Below are 16,101 nucleotides of genomic sequence, written 5' to 3'. Positions count from 1 at the left end.
TAAATAAAACCTTTAGTGCAGTGATTAACCGCGGCGGGGCCTTCTTAAAGATGGCCATCGGGATCCGATCCAAACCCGCCGCGGTGTTCTTACTTCGGGAGATTGCTGCCAGAATCTCCGCTTCAGTAATTTCGCCTGCATGCATCGTTCCTTGATATGCCCAGCTGGCAGCGCTTGTCCCACGACAATATCTGCTGGACAGTATCAAAGGACGATGTCTCTACGAACTGACTTCCGTCAGTTCCCGAGATGCCATTGAGATGGGCTGAAAGTATTTCAACCACCTCAACCGGGTCCGAAGCGAGGGTTCCATCAGAGCGTTTAAGGCGCACTGACTTAGCCCCCCTTCTCCCCGACAGGCTCTTCAACTGCTTCCAGAAGTCCGGAAAGCGAGGGTCCACCCTTCGGCAGGCCCTCTCCCACCGCGAACTTTCGAGTTCGCGGATTTCTCTTCGGATCTCCCTCTGAAGCCGGCTAATCCAGCCACGAAACCAAACACGGTTCTCCTCGTAAACGCATTTGTCCCGTAGTCTGGATAGCCGGCGCTTGAACCTAATTTTATTTAAGATCCGGTGAGGGAGCGTGGAATGTGCCTGACCCTGCACTGAGTTTGTTTGAAATTATCTCGCATGTAATCAGTCAGGGCAGCATTGATTCCATTATCAAGCGCCTCCAACTCACGTATGTTGGCGCAGGTATTCCCCACCAGAAGTGAGGGCAACCTGCTGGCCATGAAACTCTCCAGGTTAGCCCAGGAACCCACCCGGAGGTCAAAGTATCCTGGGACCCTTTGAGGAACTGGCTCACGGAGTTCGTGCAATAGAGGCAGATGGTCGCTCCCAATATCGGACAATAAAATAGTTTTACTAACCCAATTTAGAAGACCGGGACTGACCAGAGCAAGCCCTAGCCAGTCACGTCCCCTCCCCCTCGTCGACGTGGTTTGGCTCGCTCGAAGTCCGGATTTCCAGCCCGAGGTCTTCAACCAGCGCTTCAGAGCCAAACCATGCGAGTTGGTTACCCTGAAACCAAGATCTTGATGCTTGGCATTCAGGTCCCCAACAACCATGGCCTTCGGATGCTTTTCAAAGAACTCCCGTACGTGCCAGGAGCACGCCGTAAAGTTCTTCGAGTACATCCCACCTAGGTAAAATGTTAACTCGCCTATGCGAATTCTCACTTGGAGGAATTCACACAAGCTACATGAACATATACCTGGACTCTGCAAGGCAAGGTAGGGCTTGTAGAAGAGGCTAGTTCCTGTGCCACATATTGACCCCTGTTTCCAGGGTATGTGACGACAGTTGTAGCCATCAACTACGTACGGACCCCCCTTTACCTTCGTTTCGTTGACCACCAGAATGTCCGCACTCGTGGTGGCCAACATCCTCTGAACGGCGTCCCTTTTTCCTTCCAAGGAACGCGCGTTCACCGATATGATGTTGAGCATCATATCGGTTCTTCGCCAAGGATCTTCTTGGCCTCGGCAACGTTGCAGTGTAGCATTTCCTCTACACTGCAATTCATCTCCCTACAAAATTTTAATAGGGAAACGCATAATTGCACCGCAGGACTAATACTGTCCTGCGGTACACGCTCGCCAGGGGCTGAGTGCAATGGCATCTCCACGTATGGAGGACGCCTTTTCAGCCCCAGGTGTGCCGGACGGCGCCGCCGTTAGCCGCCTCAGAAGGCATTGCCGGCTTAGGCAACCAAGCGGACTCGGAAGCTTTCACCTGCTTTGCCAACTTTGTCGGCGAAGGCTGCACCGACCCACACGTAGCATGGCTCACGGTTCCACTGTCTTCGCCACCCAACGGATTTGGAAGGTTTGGCCAGTATCGCCTGCTTGCCAGGTTTTGGCGCAGGGCGCGCGACGCGACGCGGGCGACTTACTGTTGGGATTACATCCCCACCTACCTTTCGGGTTGCCTCCTTGAACTTGGGGCAACCTCTGAAGTTGGCAGTGTGTCCCAACTTACCACAGTTGACACACTGCCTCTCCTTGGATGGTGAGGGGCACGTCTTGCGACCATGCTCCCCACCGCAAATAAGGCACTTCGCCTTATCCGGGCACTTTGTGGAGATGTGCCCGAACCCCTGACACCGAAAGCATTGGGTGGCTTTCGGGCGGGGCCAGGCAGCTCTCATCCTAATGTAGCCGATCCTAGTACCAGAAGTACTAGGCGCTCGGCTTCCGCAGGAGATCCCAGGATGACCTCCACCACTTCAAGAGGGCGGTTACCCTGCTTGAAGCGTGCAAGGGCAGAGGCACTGGGGTACTCCCGCTGTATGTGTCCTAAAAGGTCATTATCCTCGAAGTCCCGGGGGACCCCGAGGAGCAGGACTCTTACCTGCCTTACCTTTGTTCAATCCTGACAAGCCGATGCATGCCAGGACCGAACGGGCTGTTCTCCAGCTCTCCTTTAAAGCTGAAGAAGTCCTCCTCCTTCTCCCACCCAAGCAGGAATTGGGTGGGCTCCCTCTTCAGGACTCTATACAGCTTTGAAGGCTGGATAGAGTCTAACGTACCTAAGATCTTTATGACCGAGGCCTTCCCACTTGTAGGGAGGACCTCAAGTCGTGCCACAGCACCGAAGGTAATTCTGCCCCCGGCGCCAGTGGTCTTCTTTGGGTGTGCATCCACCTGATCGGACACACACCCAGTACCTAAAACATTAGGGGGGGTTGGACGGCCAGCCGCACGTTTGGGTTTCCCCACCGTGTACCAACCGTCCTCAAGGGCAACCTTATTTCCTGCCGTACCCACCGGGACGGCCTCAGGAGACGACACCCTGTTGGCATTAATTGACTTACCTAGGCTGGGTTTGGCACCACTAGACAAACCGCAAACACGTGGCGAACCAGCATGCTGTGCGGTTGTCGTGCTACCAAACAATTAGTACCTGTTGCAGCTGCTGCTCCCCCGACACCAGCCAAAGGGGGAGCAGAGGGAGAAGAGTCTTCAGTGAGTGCTGAACCCATCTGGGAGGGTCCAGGCTTCGACCTCCTGCTTTGACCTAAAGAATTAAACACCACATAATAGCCGGAAGCACGTGGCGGTGAACCACGGCTCCGGCAGTTCATCGTAGTGGCACACTGAACCGTCTTGTCCTCCGGGGAGTGCGAAGCGGGAACGCCTCCACTTCTGCATAGTCTTCTTAGTGCAGACAGCTTGCGAGCAGATTTTGCAGACAACTGTTTCCTTGGTACTTTTGCACCAGTAGATTTCGAGCCGTTTGTTTTGTTCTAGCCATTTTTTTTTATTTCCAAAATTTTTTTAAAAGTAGCATTCCGAATTTTTTGAGAGGATAATTTGTAATAGTAGATAATTAAAATATTTCTTAATAAATAAAACAATAAGTAAACGGAAAGTTATAAATTAGTTAATGTCATGAGGAAATTATTATTATAATACATTCCGTAGGAACATTAACAAAGTTATAATCCGACACGTGTCACAAGCAAAACAATCTTCTGTTCCTTGCTCGTCCATGCCCCTCTGTTGCGGGCGAAATCCCGCAAAGATTTTAGGTCGTCCCAGTTTTTGAAACTTTTGCCATGAAGTTTGAGATCCCTTTCAAGAACTGTGTGTGATGACATGGGATGAACTGGTCACCAAATACCACAAGCGGTACTTAAGACAGTTGGATGTAGATAAGTCTCTACAGGCTTATATACAGTCAGCCCTTTCCTGACGTTTAGTCAGCAAGAGGCGCTAGACTGCACCTTCTCGAAGGTCTACAGTGCCAGAGAAGAAAAGGAAGAAAAAGAGGAGGTGCGTGGAGTGCCACCTTCTGCTCACTTCGAAGGCTCTGGACTTAGTAAAATTACTTAGTTTCTTTTTTTAATAAAGCTAGTTAGTATATTTATGAAATTGCTAATTTTTATCTGGTTAATTTGTAAGGAATATCAATGTATTTTATTAAAAAAATTATGTATAATTTATCCACCAAATCCGTAAATTGTCCTACCTTGACGTTTCAAGGCATTAACAACGTCCATTGCGATAACAGTTTTTCTTTTGGCATGCTCAGTGTAAGAAATACAATCACGAACAGTTTGCTCAATAAAAATCTTAAGGACAGAACGTGTCTCCTCGTAAATTTTTCCAGAAATTTTTCGAACACCCCCTCTTCGACATAGTCTTCTTATTGCTGGCTTAGTAATTCCTGTATATTGTCAATTAATATCTTTCGAAATCGTTTTGCACCACTCTTTCCTCCTTTGCCACCTTTACCACGTCCAGACATTAGGAAAAATTCTCTAAATAAACACTATTTTCAACCTATGCAAAAAAAGTATCATTGCCAAATTTTTTTCGACTGATGCAAAAAAGGACCATACAGCCATCTAGGCGGTATAGAGTCCTGAAGAGGGAGCCCACCCAATTCCTGCTTGGGTGGGAGAAGGAGGAGGACTTCTTTAACTTTAAAGGAGAGCTGGAGAAGTCAAGCCCGTTCGGTCCTGGCATGCATCGGCTTGTCAGGATTGAACGAAAGGTAAGGCAGGTAAGAGTCCTGCTCCTCGGGGTCCCCCGGGACTTCGAGGATAATGACCTTTTAGGACACATACAGCGGGAGTACCCCAGTGCCTCTGCCCTAGCACGCTTTAAGCAGGGTAACCGCCCTCTTGACGTGCTGTCCGGCCCCGCCCGAAAGCCACCCAATGCTTTCGGTGTCAGGGGTTCGGACACATAAGCACGAAGTGTCCGGAGAAGGCGAAATGCCTAATCTGCGGTGGGTAGCATGGTCGCAAGACATGCCCCTCACAACCTATGGTGAGGCAGTGTGTCAACTGTGGTAAGTTAGGACACACTGCCAACTTCAAGGGTTGTCGTAAGTTCAAGGAGGCAACCCGACAGGTTGGTGGGGATGTAATCCCGAAGGTAAGTCGCCCCCCTAGCGTCGCGGCCCCCGCGCAACCAACCGGCAAACAGGTAAATCAGGCCAAACCTCCCAAGTCCGCTTGGGTGGCGAGGCCTGTGAAGCCTGCAAGCCACCGCACCCCTAGCGTCGCGGCCCAAGCGCAAAAACCTGGCAAACAAGCAAAGCAGGCCAAACCTCCCAAGTCCGCTTGCGTGGCGAAGCCTGTGATGCCTGCAAGCCACCGCACCCCCAGCATCGCGGCCCCCGCTCCACAACCTAGCAAACAGGCAAAGCAGGCCAAACCTCCCAAGTCCGCTTGGGTGGCGAAGCCTGCGAGCCACATTGCTAGCGGGTCGGTACCGCCGTCGCCGACAAAGCCGGCAAAGCGGGTGAAAGCATCCGAGTCAGCTCGGATGCCGAAGCCTGCGATGCCTTCCGAGTCGGCTACAGGTGACACCGCCCAGCAAAACCTGGGGGCGAAAAGGCTTCCTCCATACGTGGAGATGCCACTGCATTCACCCCCTTGCGAGCGTGAGCCGCAGGACAGTGTTAGTCCTGCGGTGGAGTTATGTATACGCCTGATAACACTTTGTGAGGAGATGAAGTGCAGCGTAGCAGATATGCTACGCCGCAACTATGCCGAGGCCAAGAAGTTCCTTGGTGAGGAGCCGATATGATGCTCAACATCATATCGGTGAACGCGCGCTCCTTGTCAGGCAAAGGAGACGCGATTCGGAGGATGTTGGCCACCACTAGTGCGGACATCCTGGTGGTCAACGAAACAAAGTTAAAGCAGGATCGGTACGTAGTTGATGGCTACAACTGCTGTCACATACCCTGGAAACAGGGGTCAACATGTGGCACTGGAACTAGCCTCTTCTACAAGCCGTACCTTGCTCTCCGGAGCTCAGGTATATGTTCTTGTAGCCTATGTGAATTCCTCCAAGTGAGGATTCGCATAGGTAATTTAACTTTTTACCTAGGGGCGATGTATTCGAAGAACTTTACGGCGTGTTCTTGGCACGTACGGGAGTTCTTTGGAAAGCATCCGAAGGCGATGGTCGTTGGGGACCTGAATGCCAAGCACCAAGAGCTCGGTTTCAGGGTAACCAACGCGCATGGTTGGCTCTAAAGACGCTGGTTGAAGACCTCGGGTTGGAAATCAGATCTTCAAGCGAGCCAAACCACATCGATTCGCGGGGAGGACAAGGCTGGCTAGGCCTTGCTCTGGTCAGCCCCGGATGCTAAATTGGGTTAGTAACACAATTTTATTGCCTGATATTGGGAGCGACCATCTGCCTCTATTGCACGAACTCCGTGAGCCAGTTCCTCAAAGGGCCCCAGGATACTTTGACCTCCGGTCCGGTTCCTGGGCCAACCTGGAGAGGTTCATGGCCAGCAGGTTGCCCTCACTCCTGGTGGGGAATACCTGCGCCAACATACGAGAGTTGGAGGCGTTAGATAATGGAATCAATGCTGCCCTGTCTGATTATATGCGAGATAATTTCAAACAGAACCCAGTACAGGGCCAGGCACATTCCACGCTCCCGTACCGGGTGCTAAATAAAATTAGATTCAAGCGCGGCTGTCCAGACTGCGGGACAAATGCGTCTACCAGGAGAACCGTGTCTGGTTTCGCGGCTGGATCAGCCGGCTTCAGAGGGAGATCCGGAGGGAAATCCGTGAACACGAAAGTTCACGGTGGGAGCGGGCCTGCCAAAGAGTGGACCCGCGCTTTCCGGACTTCTGGAAACAACTGAAGAGCCTGTCGGGGAGAGGGGAGGCAAAGTCAGTGCGCCTTAAGCGCTCTGATGGAACCCTCGCCTCGGACCCGGTTGAGGTGGCTGATATATTTTCAACCCACCTCAACAACATCTCGGGAACTGACGGAAGTCAGTTCGTAGAGACGTCGTCTTTTGTTACTATCCAGGAGGTATTGTCTTGGGACAAGCGCTGCCAGCTGGACATATCAAGGGTCGATGCAGGCGAAGTTTCCGAAAGGGAGATCCTGGCAGCGATCTCCCGAAGTAAGAACACCGCGGCGGGGCTAGATCGGATCCCTATGTCCATCTTCAAAAAGGCCCCGCCGTTGTTGATCACGGCCTTACAGGTTTTGTTTAGCGGGAGCTTGCGACTTGGGATGATTCCTTCCAGGTGGAAAGTGGCTGAGGTAATCCTCATTGGAAAACCTGGGAAGCAGCATGATGTCCCCGGGGGATATAGGCCCATTTCCTTGCTTCCCGCTATATCTAAAATCCTAGAAAGGATCATGCACCGAAGGCTCCTGGAGGAGCTGACGGTGGTTGACGCCCTCCCGGAGTTCCAATGGGGCTTCAGGGAGGGTCGTTCATGTGGAGACTGCTTGTGGAAGGTGTCTTCCGAAATGAAGAACGCCCTCCAGAAAAGTGAGTTTGGTATGTTAGTTAGTCTTGACATAGAAAAGGCCTTCGACTCGGTGTGGCACGACGGCCTGCGGAGTTCCCTCGCCACGTGTGGGGTTTCTCCGTGTCTAAGGCGCTGGCTGTCGGGGTTCCTCGAATCTCGCGGTCAGGTCGTGCGACACCAGGGGGTCTTTTCTAAAGTCGGAACAGTCCTTCGCGGGGTCCCTCAGTGTTCTGTGCTGAGTCCCACACTGTTTAATATCTATATGGCCTCTGCGCCTATGCCAGTCAATGCTCGTACTGAAATGGTGATCTATGCAGACGACATTATCCTCTGGAATCAGTCGATGAAACCAGAGTGTGCGTGTCGTAGGCTACAGGTTGCTGTGGATGAACTTGTACACTGGTGTGGGAGTAGGGGTCTAAAGATGTGTGCGGACAAGTGCAGTGTCCTTAAAGTCTGTAAAAGGACGAGGGGTTACACTAATTTTATCCCTAGGTTATCGCTGGACGGGTCAGCGATCGCTATAGTTGATCGGACGACCTACTTGGGCGTGGTCTTCAAGCAGTCAGGTAAGTACGATGATCACATTGCACGCACTAAAATGCGTGCAATGCAGCGATTAGGCGCGTTGCGTGCTTTCCACTTGAGGAGAGGTGCCTGGTTCCGTGTGTTCAACGCCATGGTGTTACCCGTGTTAACCTATGGCGTGCACGCTTGGCACTTCTGCGAGGACAGGGAGAAGCACGTTGACGCGCTTAAGAAAGTAAGAAGACAAGCTATCCGGCTAGCCTATGGCTTAGGATGGCGTGATGAGCTCTCCAACGCCCAGGAATTGTCCCTCAAAGGCCTCCCTGAGGTCCTAGAGAAGATAATGACTGGGTGGCAGGTAAGACGGTAAGTCCTAACCTGTGGTTGTGTAGAGAGGCGAGCGTGTGTGCTGGACCGAAAAGGCAGGAATGCCGAAGGTCTCCTTATGTTACCTCACTAACAGCCTCTCTAATTAATTATTAAATAAAAATTTTCCTCCTCCTAATAACGTTGTTTAAAAATTCGGAATAATATAAATCAAAAATAACTTGTCTGAATCGGTTCTGTCTGAAATAACAAAAATATGGCTAGAACACAACAAACTGCTCAAAAATCTACTGGAGCAAAATTTCCAAGGAAACAATCTGCTCGCAATTCTGTTTCACAATTTGCCATTATTTGGTCAATCTTTATTTTTTTATTTATTTGGATTAGAAGGAATATTTTGCGATGTAGTTTCTTTTAATTAATAAATTATCTGAAATTTCATTTGTGTAATATTTGCGAGTTTATTCTTTCAATTTGTTTATATCGCTTATTTGAAATATTCTCATTTATCTTTATTCATTGAATTTTACCTTATTTTTTGATAGAAAGTTCTATTCTTTATATTCTTATGGCAAACTTTTATTTATTTGTTCCCGGATTCGGCGATCTTGTATTTTAGCGCCCTAAAATCTAAAATGATCAATTTCTACCAAATTTTAATTATTTTTGTTATATTTTTTTTCTAAACTGTTTTTAAACTCCTGGGGACGCTTGACTCTATACAGCCATCTAGGCGGTATAGAGTCCTGAAGAGGGAGCCCACCCAATTCCTGCTTGGGTGGGAGAAGGAGGAGGACTTCTTCAGCTTTAAAGGAGAGCTGGAGAAGTCCAGCCCGTTCGGTCCTGGCATGCATCGGCTTGTCAGGATTGAACGAAAGGTAAGGCAGGTAAGAGTCCTGCTCCTCGGGGTCCCCCGGGACTTCGAGGATAATGACCTTTTAGGACACATACAGCGGGAGTACCCCAGTGCCTCTGCCCTTGCACGCTTCAAGCAGGGTAACCGCCCTCTTGAAGTGGTGGAGGTCATCCTGGGATCTCCTGCGGAAGCCGAGCGCCTAGTACTTCTGGGTACTAGGATCGGCTACGTCAGGCTTCGTGCTGTCCGGCCCCGCCCGAAAGCCACCCAATGCTTTCGGTGTCAGGGGTTCGGACACATAAGCACGAAGTGTCCGGAGAAGGCGAAATGCCTAATCTGCGGTGGGAAGCATGATCGCAAGACATGCCCCTCACCACCTATGGTGAGGCAGTGTGTCAACTGTGGTAAGTTAGGACACACTGCCAACTTCAAGGGTTGTCGTAAGTTCAAGGAGGCAACCCGACAGGTTGGTGGGGATGTAATCCCGAAGGTAAGTCGCCCCCCTAGCGTCGCGGCCCCCGCGCAACCAACCGGCAAACAGGTAAAGCAGGCCAAACCTCCCAAGTCCGCTTGGGTGGCGAGGCCTGTGAAGCCTGCAAGCCACCGCACCCCTAGCGTCGCGGCCCCAGCGCCAAAACCTGGCAAACAAGCAAAGCAGGCCAAACCTCCCAAGTCCGCTTGCGTGGCGAAGCCTGTGATGCCTGCAAGCCACCGCACCCCCAGCGTCGCGGCCCCCGCTCCACAACCTGGCAAACAGGCAAAGCAGGCCAAACCTCCCAAGTCCGCTTGGGTGGCGAAGCCTGCTAGCCACATTGCTAGCGGGTCGGTTCCGCCGTCGCCGACAAAGCCGGCAAAGCGGGTGGAAGCATCCGAGTCAGCTCGGATGCCGAAGCCTGCGATGCCCTCCGAATCGGCTACAGGTGACACCACCCAGCAAAACCTGGGGGCGAAAAGGCTTCCTCCATACGTGGAGATGCCATTGCACTCACCCCCTTGCGAGCGTGAGCCGCAGGACAGTGTTAGTCCTGCGGTGGAGTTATGTATACGCCTGATAACACTTTGTAGGGAGATGAAGTGCAGCGTAGCGGATATGCTACGCCGCAACTATGCCGAGGCCAAGAAGTTTCTTGGTGAGGAGCCGATATGATGCTCAACATCATATCGGTGAACGCGCGCTCCTTGTCAGGCAAAGGAGACGCGATTCGGAGGATGTTGGCCACCACTAGTGCGGACATCCTGGTGGTCAACGAAACAAAGTTAAAGCAGGATCGGTACGTAGTTGATGGCTACAACTGCTGTCACATACCCTGGAAACAGGGGTCAACATGTGGCACTGGAACTAGCCTCTTCTACAAGCCGTACCTTGCTCTCCGGAGCTCAGGTATATGTTCTTGTAGCCTATGTGAATTCCTCCAAGTGAGGATTCGCATAGGTAATTTAAACTTTTACCTAGGGGCGATGTATTCGAAGAACTTTACGGCGTGTTCTTGGCACGTACGGGAGTTCTTTGGAAAGCATCCGAAGGCGATGGTCGTTGGGGACCTGAATGCCAAGCACCAAGAGCTCAGTTTCAGGGTAACCAACGCGCATGGTTTGGCTCTAAAGACGCTGGTTGAAGACCTCGGGTTGGAAATCAGATCTTCAAGCGAGCCAAACCACATCGATTCGCGGGGAGGACAAGACTGGCTAGGCCTTGCTCTGGTCAGCCCCGGGATGCTAAATTGGGTTAGTAACACAATTTTATTGCCTGATATTGGGAGCGACCATCTGCCTCTATTGCACGAACTCCGTGAGCCAGTTCCTCAAAGGGCCCCAGGATACTTTGACCTCCGGTCCGGTTCCTGGGCCAACCTGGAGAGGTTCATGGCCAGCAGGTTGCCCTCACTCCTGGTGGGGAATACCTGCGCCAACATACGAGAGTTGGAGGCGTTAGATAATGGAATCAATGCTGCCCTGTCTGATTATATGCGAGATAATTTCAAACAGAACCCAGTACAGGGCCAGGCACATTCCACGCTCCCGTACCGGGTGCTAAATAAAATTAGATTCAAGCGCCGGCTGTCCAGACTGCGGGACAAATGCGTCTACCAGGAGAACCGTGTCTGGTTTCGCGGCTGGATCAGCCGGCTTCAGAGGGAGATCCGGAGGGAAATCCGTGAACACGAAAGTTCACGGTGGGAGCGGGCCTGCCAAAGAGTGGACCCGCGCTTTCCGGACTTCTGGAAACAACTGAAGAGCCTGTCGGGGAGAGGGGAGGCAAAGTCAGTGCGCCTTAAGCGCTCTGATGGAACCCTCGCCTCGGACCCGGTTGAGGTGGCTGATATATTTTCAACCCACCTCAACAACATCTCGGGAACTGACGGAAGTCAGTTCGTAGAGACGTCGTCTTTTGTTACTATCCAGGAGGTATTGTCTTGGGACAAGCGCTGCCAGCTGGACATATCAAGGGTCGATGCAGGCGAAGTTTCCGAAAGGGAGATCCTGGCAGCGATCTCCCGAAGTAAGAACACCGCGGCGGGGCTAGATCGGATCCCTATGTCCATCTTCAAAAAGGCCCCGCCGTTGTTGATCACGGCCTTACAGGTTTTGTTTAGCGGGAGCTTGCGACTTGGGATGATTCCTTCCAGGTGGAAAGTGGCTGAGGTAATCCTCATTGGAAAACCTGGGAAGCAGCATGATGTCCCCGGGGGATATAGGCCCATTTCCTTGCTTCCCGCTATATCTAAAATCCTAGAAAGGATCATGCACCGAAGGCTCCTGGAGGAGCTGACGGTGGTTGACGCCCTCCCGGAGTTCCAATGGGGCTTCAGGGAGGGTCGTTCATGTGGAGACTGCTTGTGGAAGGTGTCTTCCGAAATGAAGAACGCCCTCCAGAAAAGTGAGTTTGGTATGTTAGTTAGTCTTGACATAGAAAAGGCCTTCGACTCGGTGTGGCACGACGGCCTGCGGAGTTCCCTCGCCACGTGTGGGGTTTCTCCGTGTCTAAGGCGCTGGCTGTCGGGGTTCCTCGAATCTCGCGGTCAGGTCGTGCGACACCAGGGGGTCTTTTCTAAAGTCGGAACAGTCCTTCGCGGGGTCCCTCAGTGTTCTGTGCTGAGTCCCACACTGTTTAATATCTTTATGGCCTCTGCGCCTATGCCAGTCAATGCTCGTACTGAAATGGTGATCTATGCAGACGACATTATCCTCTGGAATCAGTCGATGAAACCAGAGTGTGCGTGTCGTAGGCTACAGGTTGCTGTGGATGAACTTGTACACTGGTGTGGGAGTAGGGGTCTAAAGATGTGTGCGGACAAGTGCAGTGTCCTTAAAGTCTGTAAAAGGACGAGGGGTTACACTAATTTTATCCCTAGGTTATCGCTGGACGGGTCAGCGATCGCTATAGTTGATCGGACGACCTACTTGGGCGTGGTCTTCAAGCAGTCAGGTAAGTTCGATGATCACATTGCACGCACTAAAATGCGTGCAATGCAGCGATTAGGCGCGTTGCGTGCTTTCCACTTGAGGAGAGGTGCCTGGTTCCGTGTGTTCAACGCCATGGTGTTACCCGTGTTAACCTATGGCGTGCACGCTTGGCACTTCTGCGAGGACAGGGAGAAGCACGTTGACGCGCTTAAGAAAGTAAGAAGACGAGCTATCCGGCTAGCCTATGGCTTAGGATGGCGTGATGAGCTCTCCAACGCCCAAAAATTGTCCCTCAAAGGCCTCCCTGAGGTCCTAGAGAAGATAATGACTGGGTGGCAGGTAAGACGGTAAGTCCTAACCTGTGGTTGTGTAGAGAGGCGAGCGTGTGTGCTGGACCGAAAACGCAGGAATGCCGAAGGTCTCCTTATGTTACCTCACTAACAGCCTCTCTAATTAATTATTAAATAAAAATTTTCCAATTTAGAGAATTTTTCCTAGTCTGGACGTGGTAAGGGGCAAAGGAGGAAAGAGTGGTGCAAAACGATTTCGAAAGATATTAATTGACAATATACAAGGAATTACTAAGCCAGCAATAAGAAGACTATGTCGAAGAGGGGGTGTTCGAAGAATTTCTGGAAAAATTTACGAGGAGACACGTTCTGTCCTTAAGATTTTTATTGAGCAAACTGTTCGTGATTGTATTTCTTACACTGAGCATGCCAAAAGAAAAACTGTTATCGCAATGGACGTTGTTAATGCCTTGAAACGTCAAGGTAGGACAATTTACGGATTTGGTGGATAAATTATACATAATTTTTTTAATAAAATACATTGATATTCCTTACAAATTAACCAGATAAAAATTAGCAATTTCATAAATATACTAACTAGCTTTATTAAAAAAAGAAACTAAGTAATTTTACTAAGTCCAGAGCCTTCGAAGTGAGCAGAAGGTGGCACTCCACGCACCTCCTCTTTTTCTTCCTTTTCTTCTCTGGCACTGTAGACCTTCGAGAAGGTGCAGTCTAGCGCCTCTTGCTGACTAAACGTCAGGAAAGGGCTGACTGTATATAAGCCTGTAGAGACTTATCTACATCCAACTGTCTTAAGTACCGCTTGTGGTATTTGGTGACCAGTTCATCCCATGTCATCACACACAGTTCTTGAAAGGGATCTCAAACTTCATGACAAAAGTTTCAAAAACTGGGACGACCTAAAATCTTTGCGGGATTTCGCCCGCAACAGAGGGGCATGGACGAGCATGGAACAGACTGGTACTGAATTATTTTTGACGCCTATACAACAAGATGGTTGCTCGAAAGAGTCGAACTGATTTAAAGTCAAAAAAAATATTTGGATTAAAAACAGCTTATCTGTATTTATAAAAGATAATTTTTCAGATAAATTTATTTTTACATCAAAAAGTAATTTACTTAAAAGGCAACAAATATTTGTTGCAAACTATTTCCACAAATTCCATCGGATATTCATATTTTCCAATAAATCTATGCATTATGTAGTTTGTTCCCTCTTTATCATTTCTATTAACAAGAAAATATCCAGGTCCAAATATTCCGACATTTTTTATATTTAATAAAATAACTAAGTTCGTTGACATCTGAAGTCTCATATTCCAATTATCCGACATTCAGAGCCTTCATATATGTGACATTCACTTGGTTATTTGTGATCAATATATGTGGAGACATTTTTTCACAAAGCTGTTCAATAGGCTTAATGTCGTTCATTTGTGGTCTGAATGCGTTATGGTGAACCAAAAGTGCGATTACAGCTAAAATATAAACATACAAATTATACTAAATATAATTGAGGAAAGTATAAACGCGCTTGTTGAATGTGGTTTAACATAAGGTTTGTAAGGCTTTCTTTGAATTGGAGCTTCGATAGATTCAAGACTAAGGCTGTGTTCTGAAGGGGCATATGTTGGTGGATTTTCGATTATTTTAGCTCTGTCAAGTAATTTCTGGTCTAGGACTAAGTAGTTGGCCTCTGATTGGGACAGAACGTCAAAACTGTCCACTACTTCCAGAAGTTTCTCCTGTACGGTCATCTGTTTACGGGCTTGTTTTTGGAGTTCAATAATGCTTAACTGCATTGGAGTGGTCGCTATTACGGGTTGGTGATCAGTGTTGTGTTTTAATTCATCTATAAGTGTTATTTTTTGTAAATTTACTTTTTTTCTTTACGCTTCGAATGAGCTTTTTTTATGCGATTTGGCATTTCTTAATGACGTTGTTATTCATTTTATTTTTAAAATAATTAATTTCCCAATTTGTCATTTTTTTGATATTGCTATTTAAGTCAACAAATTTAACTTTTTCAGAAGACGAGTGACCCAAGTTGCATTAAACTTGAATAAATTAATCTTAATTATTTAGTAAATTAACTAAGGATAGTAGTGTCAACTCTTTGGATAGAGTGAGTCTTTAACCTTTTTGATTTTTTGAATCCAAATTTTCTGCATAGGTGCATGTGTATGCATTTAACAATTTCGTTATGTCGCCTTGTTTACTCGGAATTATGCATTCTATTGCATCGAGTTGCCAAATGGGTGAGTTATATGAACTGGTTATCCGGTCTATAATCGAAATCCATTTATAATAGAGGTTTTCAGACAAACAGGTGGAGGACAACATATATTTCAGAGATTGGTTTAGTCTTTCCATCTGCCCCTGCACCCAAGGGCACCTTGCACGACCTCTCACGTGCTTTATCTTGTACTCATCGCACAATCGGGAAATCCTTTCGTTGACAAATTCCTTCCCATTGTCCATATGAAGAATTAATGGTTTTCCAAAAATTAATATTATTTTATTTATTGCTTTAGACACTTCCATAGCTGATTTGGACAATGACGGTGACGTCCAACAAAACTTTGAGAATGAATCGAGGCCAACCAAAAGCCACGCGTAATTTTCGTTCTCATGAGCATAATGACGTAAATCGATTAGATCAAAAATATATCTAACATTAGACTGAATAGTGATACCTTTCTCTCACGCTATAGGCTCTTATTGGCTTAATTACAGGTCTGGTGTTCATAAGCTTTCTCGCCTGACATTGGCAGCATGATTTGAGGACTGACATAACCTCATTCCGACAAGACCCATAAACAGTATCTTTAAGGAGAAAAAGCAGCTTGTCTTGACCTGGATGTCCATTTTTTAAATGGAGATTTTCAATAAAAAGTTTCTTTTCTTCTACTTCCTCGAGAGCAAAGGTACGTAGTAAGATTCCCGAAGTTTTGAAGTAAAAAATGTCATTTTTGGAGTCCGACAATCTGAATAATGATGCCGTTCTCCTGAAATTTGACTCATTCTGATTCTGAGTCACTTCATCTGGCATTTCACCATCCTTAAGAAATGCTATAATTTCCGAATTTTTCTGTCGAGTCAATAAAACGAACTTCATTCGAGTCATACCGCCTAGATGGCTGTATAGAGTCAAGCGTCCCCAGGATCTTTATGACCGAGGCCTTTTTGCCCGAGGCCACTAGACCTCTCTAGCCACCACGCCGAAGGTAATTCTACCCCCGGCGCGAGCAGTCTTCTTTGGGTGTGCATCTACCTGCGCAGACACACACCCAGTACCTAAACTATTAAAAACGGCTGGCAACACGTTTGGGTTTCCCCACGGTATGCCAACCGTCCGCATCAGGAACCTTTTCGTTGGGAAGAGGTCCTCCTCGAGACAGTCTTGTAATTGCATGAA

The 16,101-nt window shown here is 48.6% G+C and overlaps 1 protein-coding gene across 1 annotated transcript; it reads left to right on the top strand.

Annotated features, from left to right (window-relative positions):
- The first annotated feature begins 4,777 nt into the window (after window positions 1–4,777).
- Window positions 4,778–5,545, top strand: LOC115229636 (vegetative cell wall protein gp1-like). Its single transcript, XM_029799961.1, has one exon. It carries the CDS (start codon window positions 4,778–4,780, stop codon window positions 5,543–5,545), a length of 768 nt encoding a protein of 255 aa, XP_029655821.1.
- Window positions 5,546–16,101: the final 10,556 nt, after the last annotated feature.

Source organism: Octopus sinensis, unplaced genomic scaffold (assembly GCF_006345805.1).
Source record: "Octopus sinensis unplaced genomic scaffold, ASM634580v1 Contig13301, whole genome shotgun sequence".
Lineage (NCBI taxonomy): Eukaryota > Metazoa > Mollusca > Cephalopoda > Octopoda > Octopodidae > Octopus > Octopus sinensis.
This window is presented reverse-complemented; position numbering and strand designations above follow the sequence as displayed.

Coding starts and splice junctions, on each gene's coding strand:
- LOC115229636 (XM_029799961.1), top strand. CDS start 4,778: ATGGTGAGGCAGTGTGTCAACTGTGGTAAGTTAGGACACACTGCCAAC.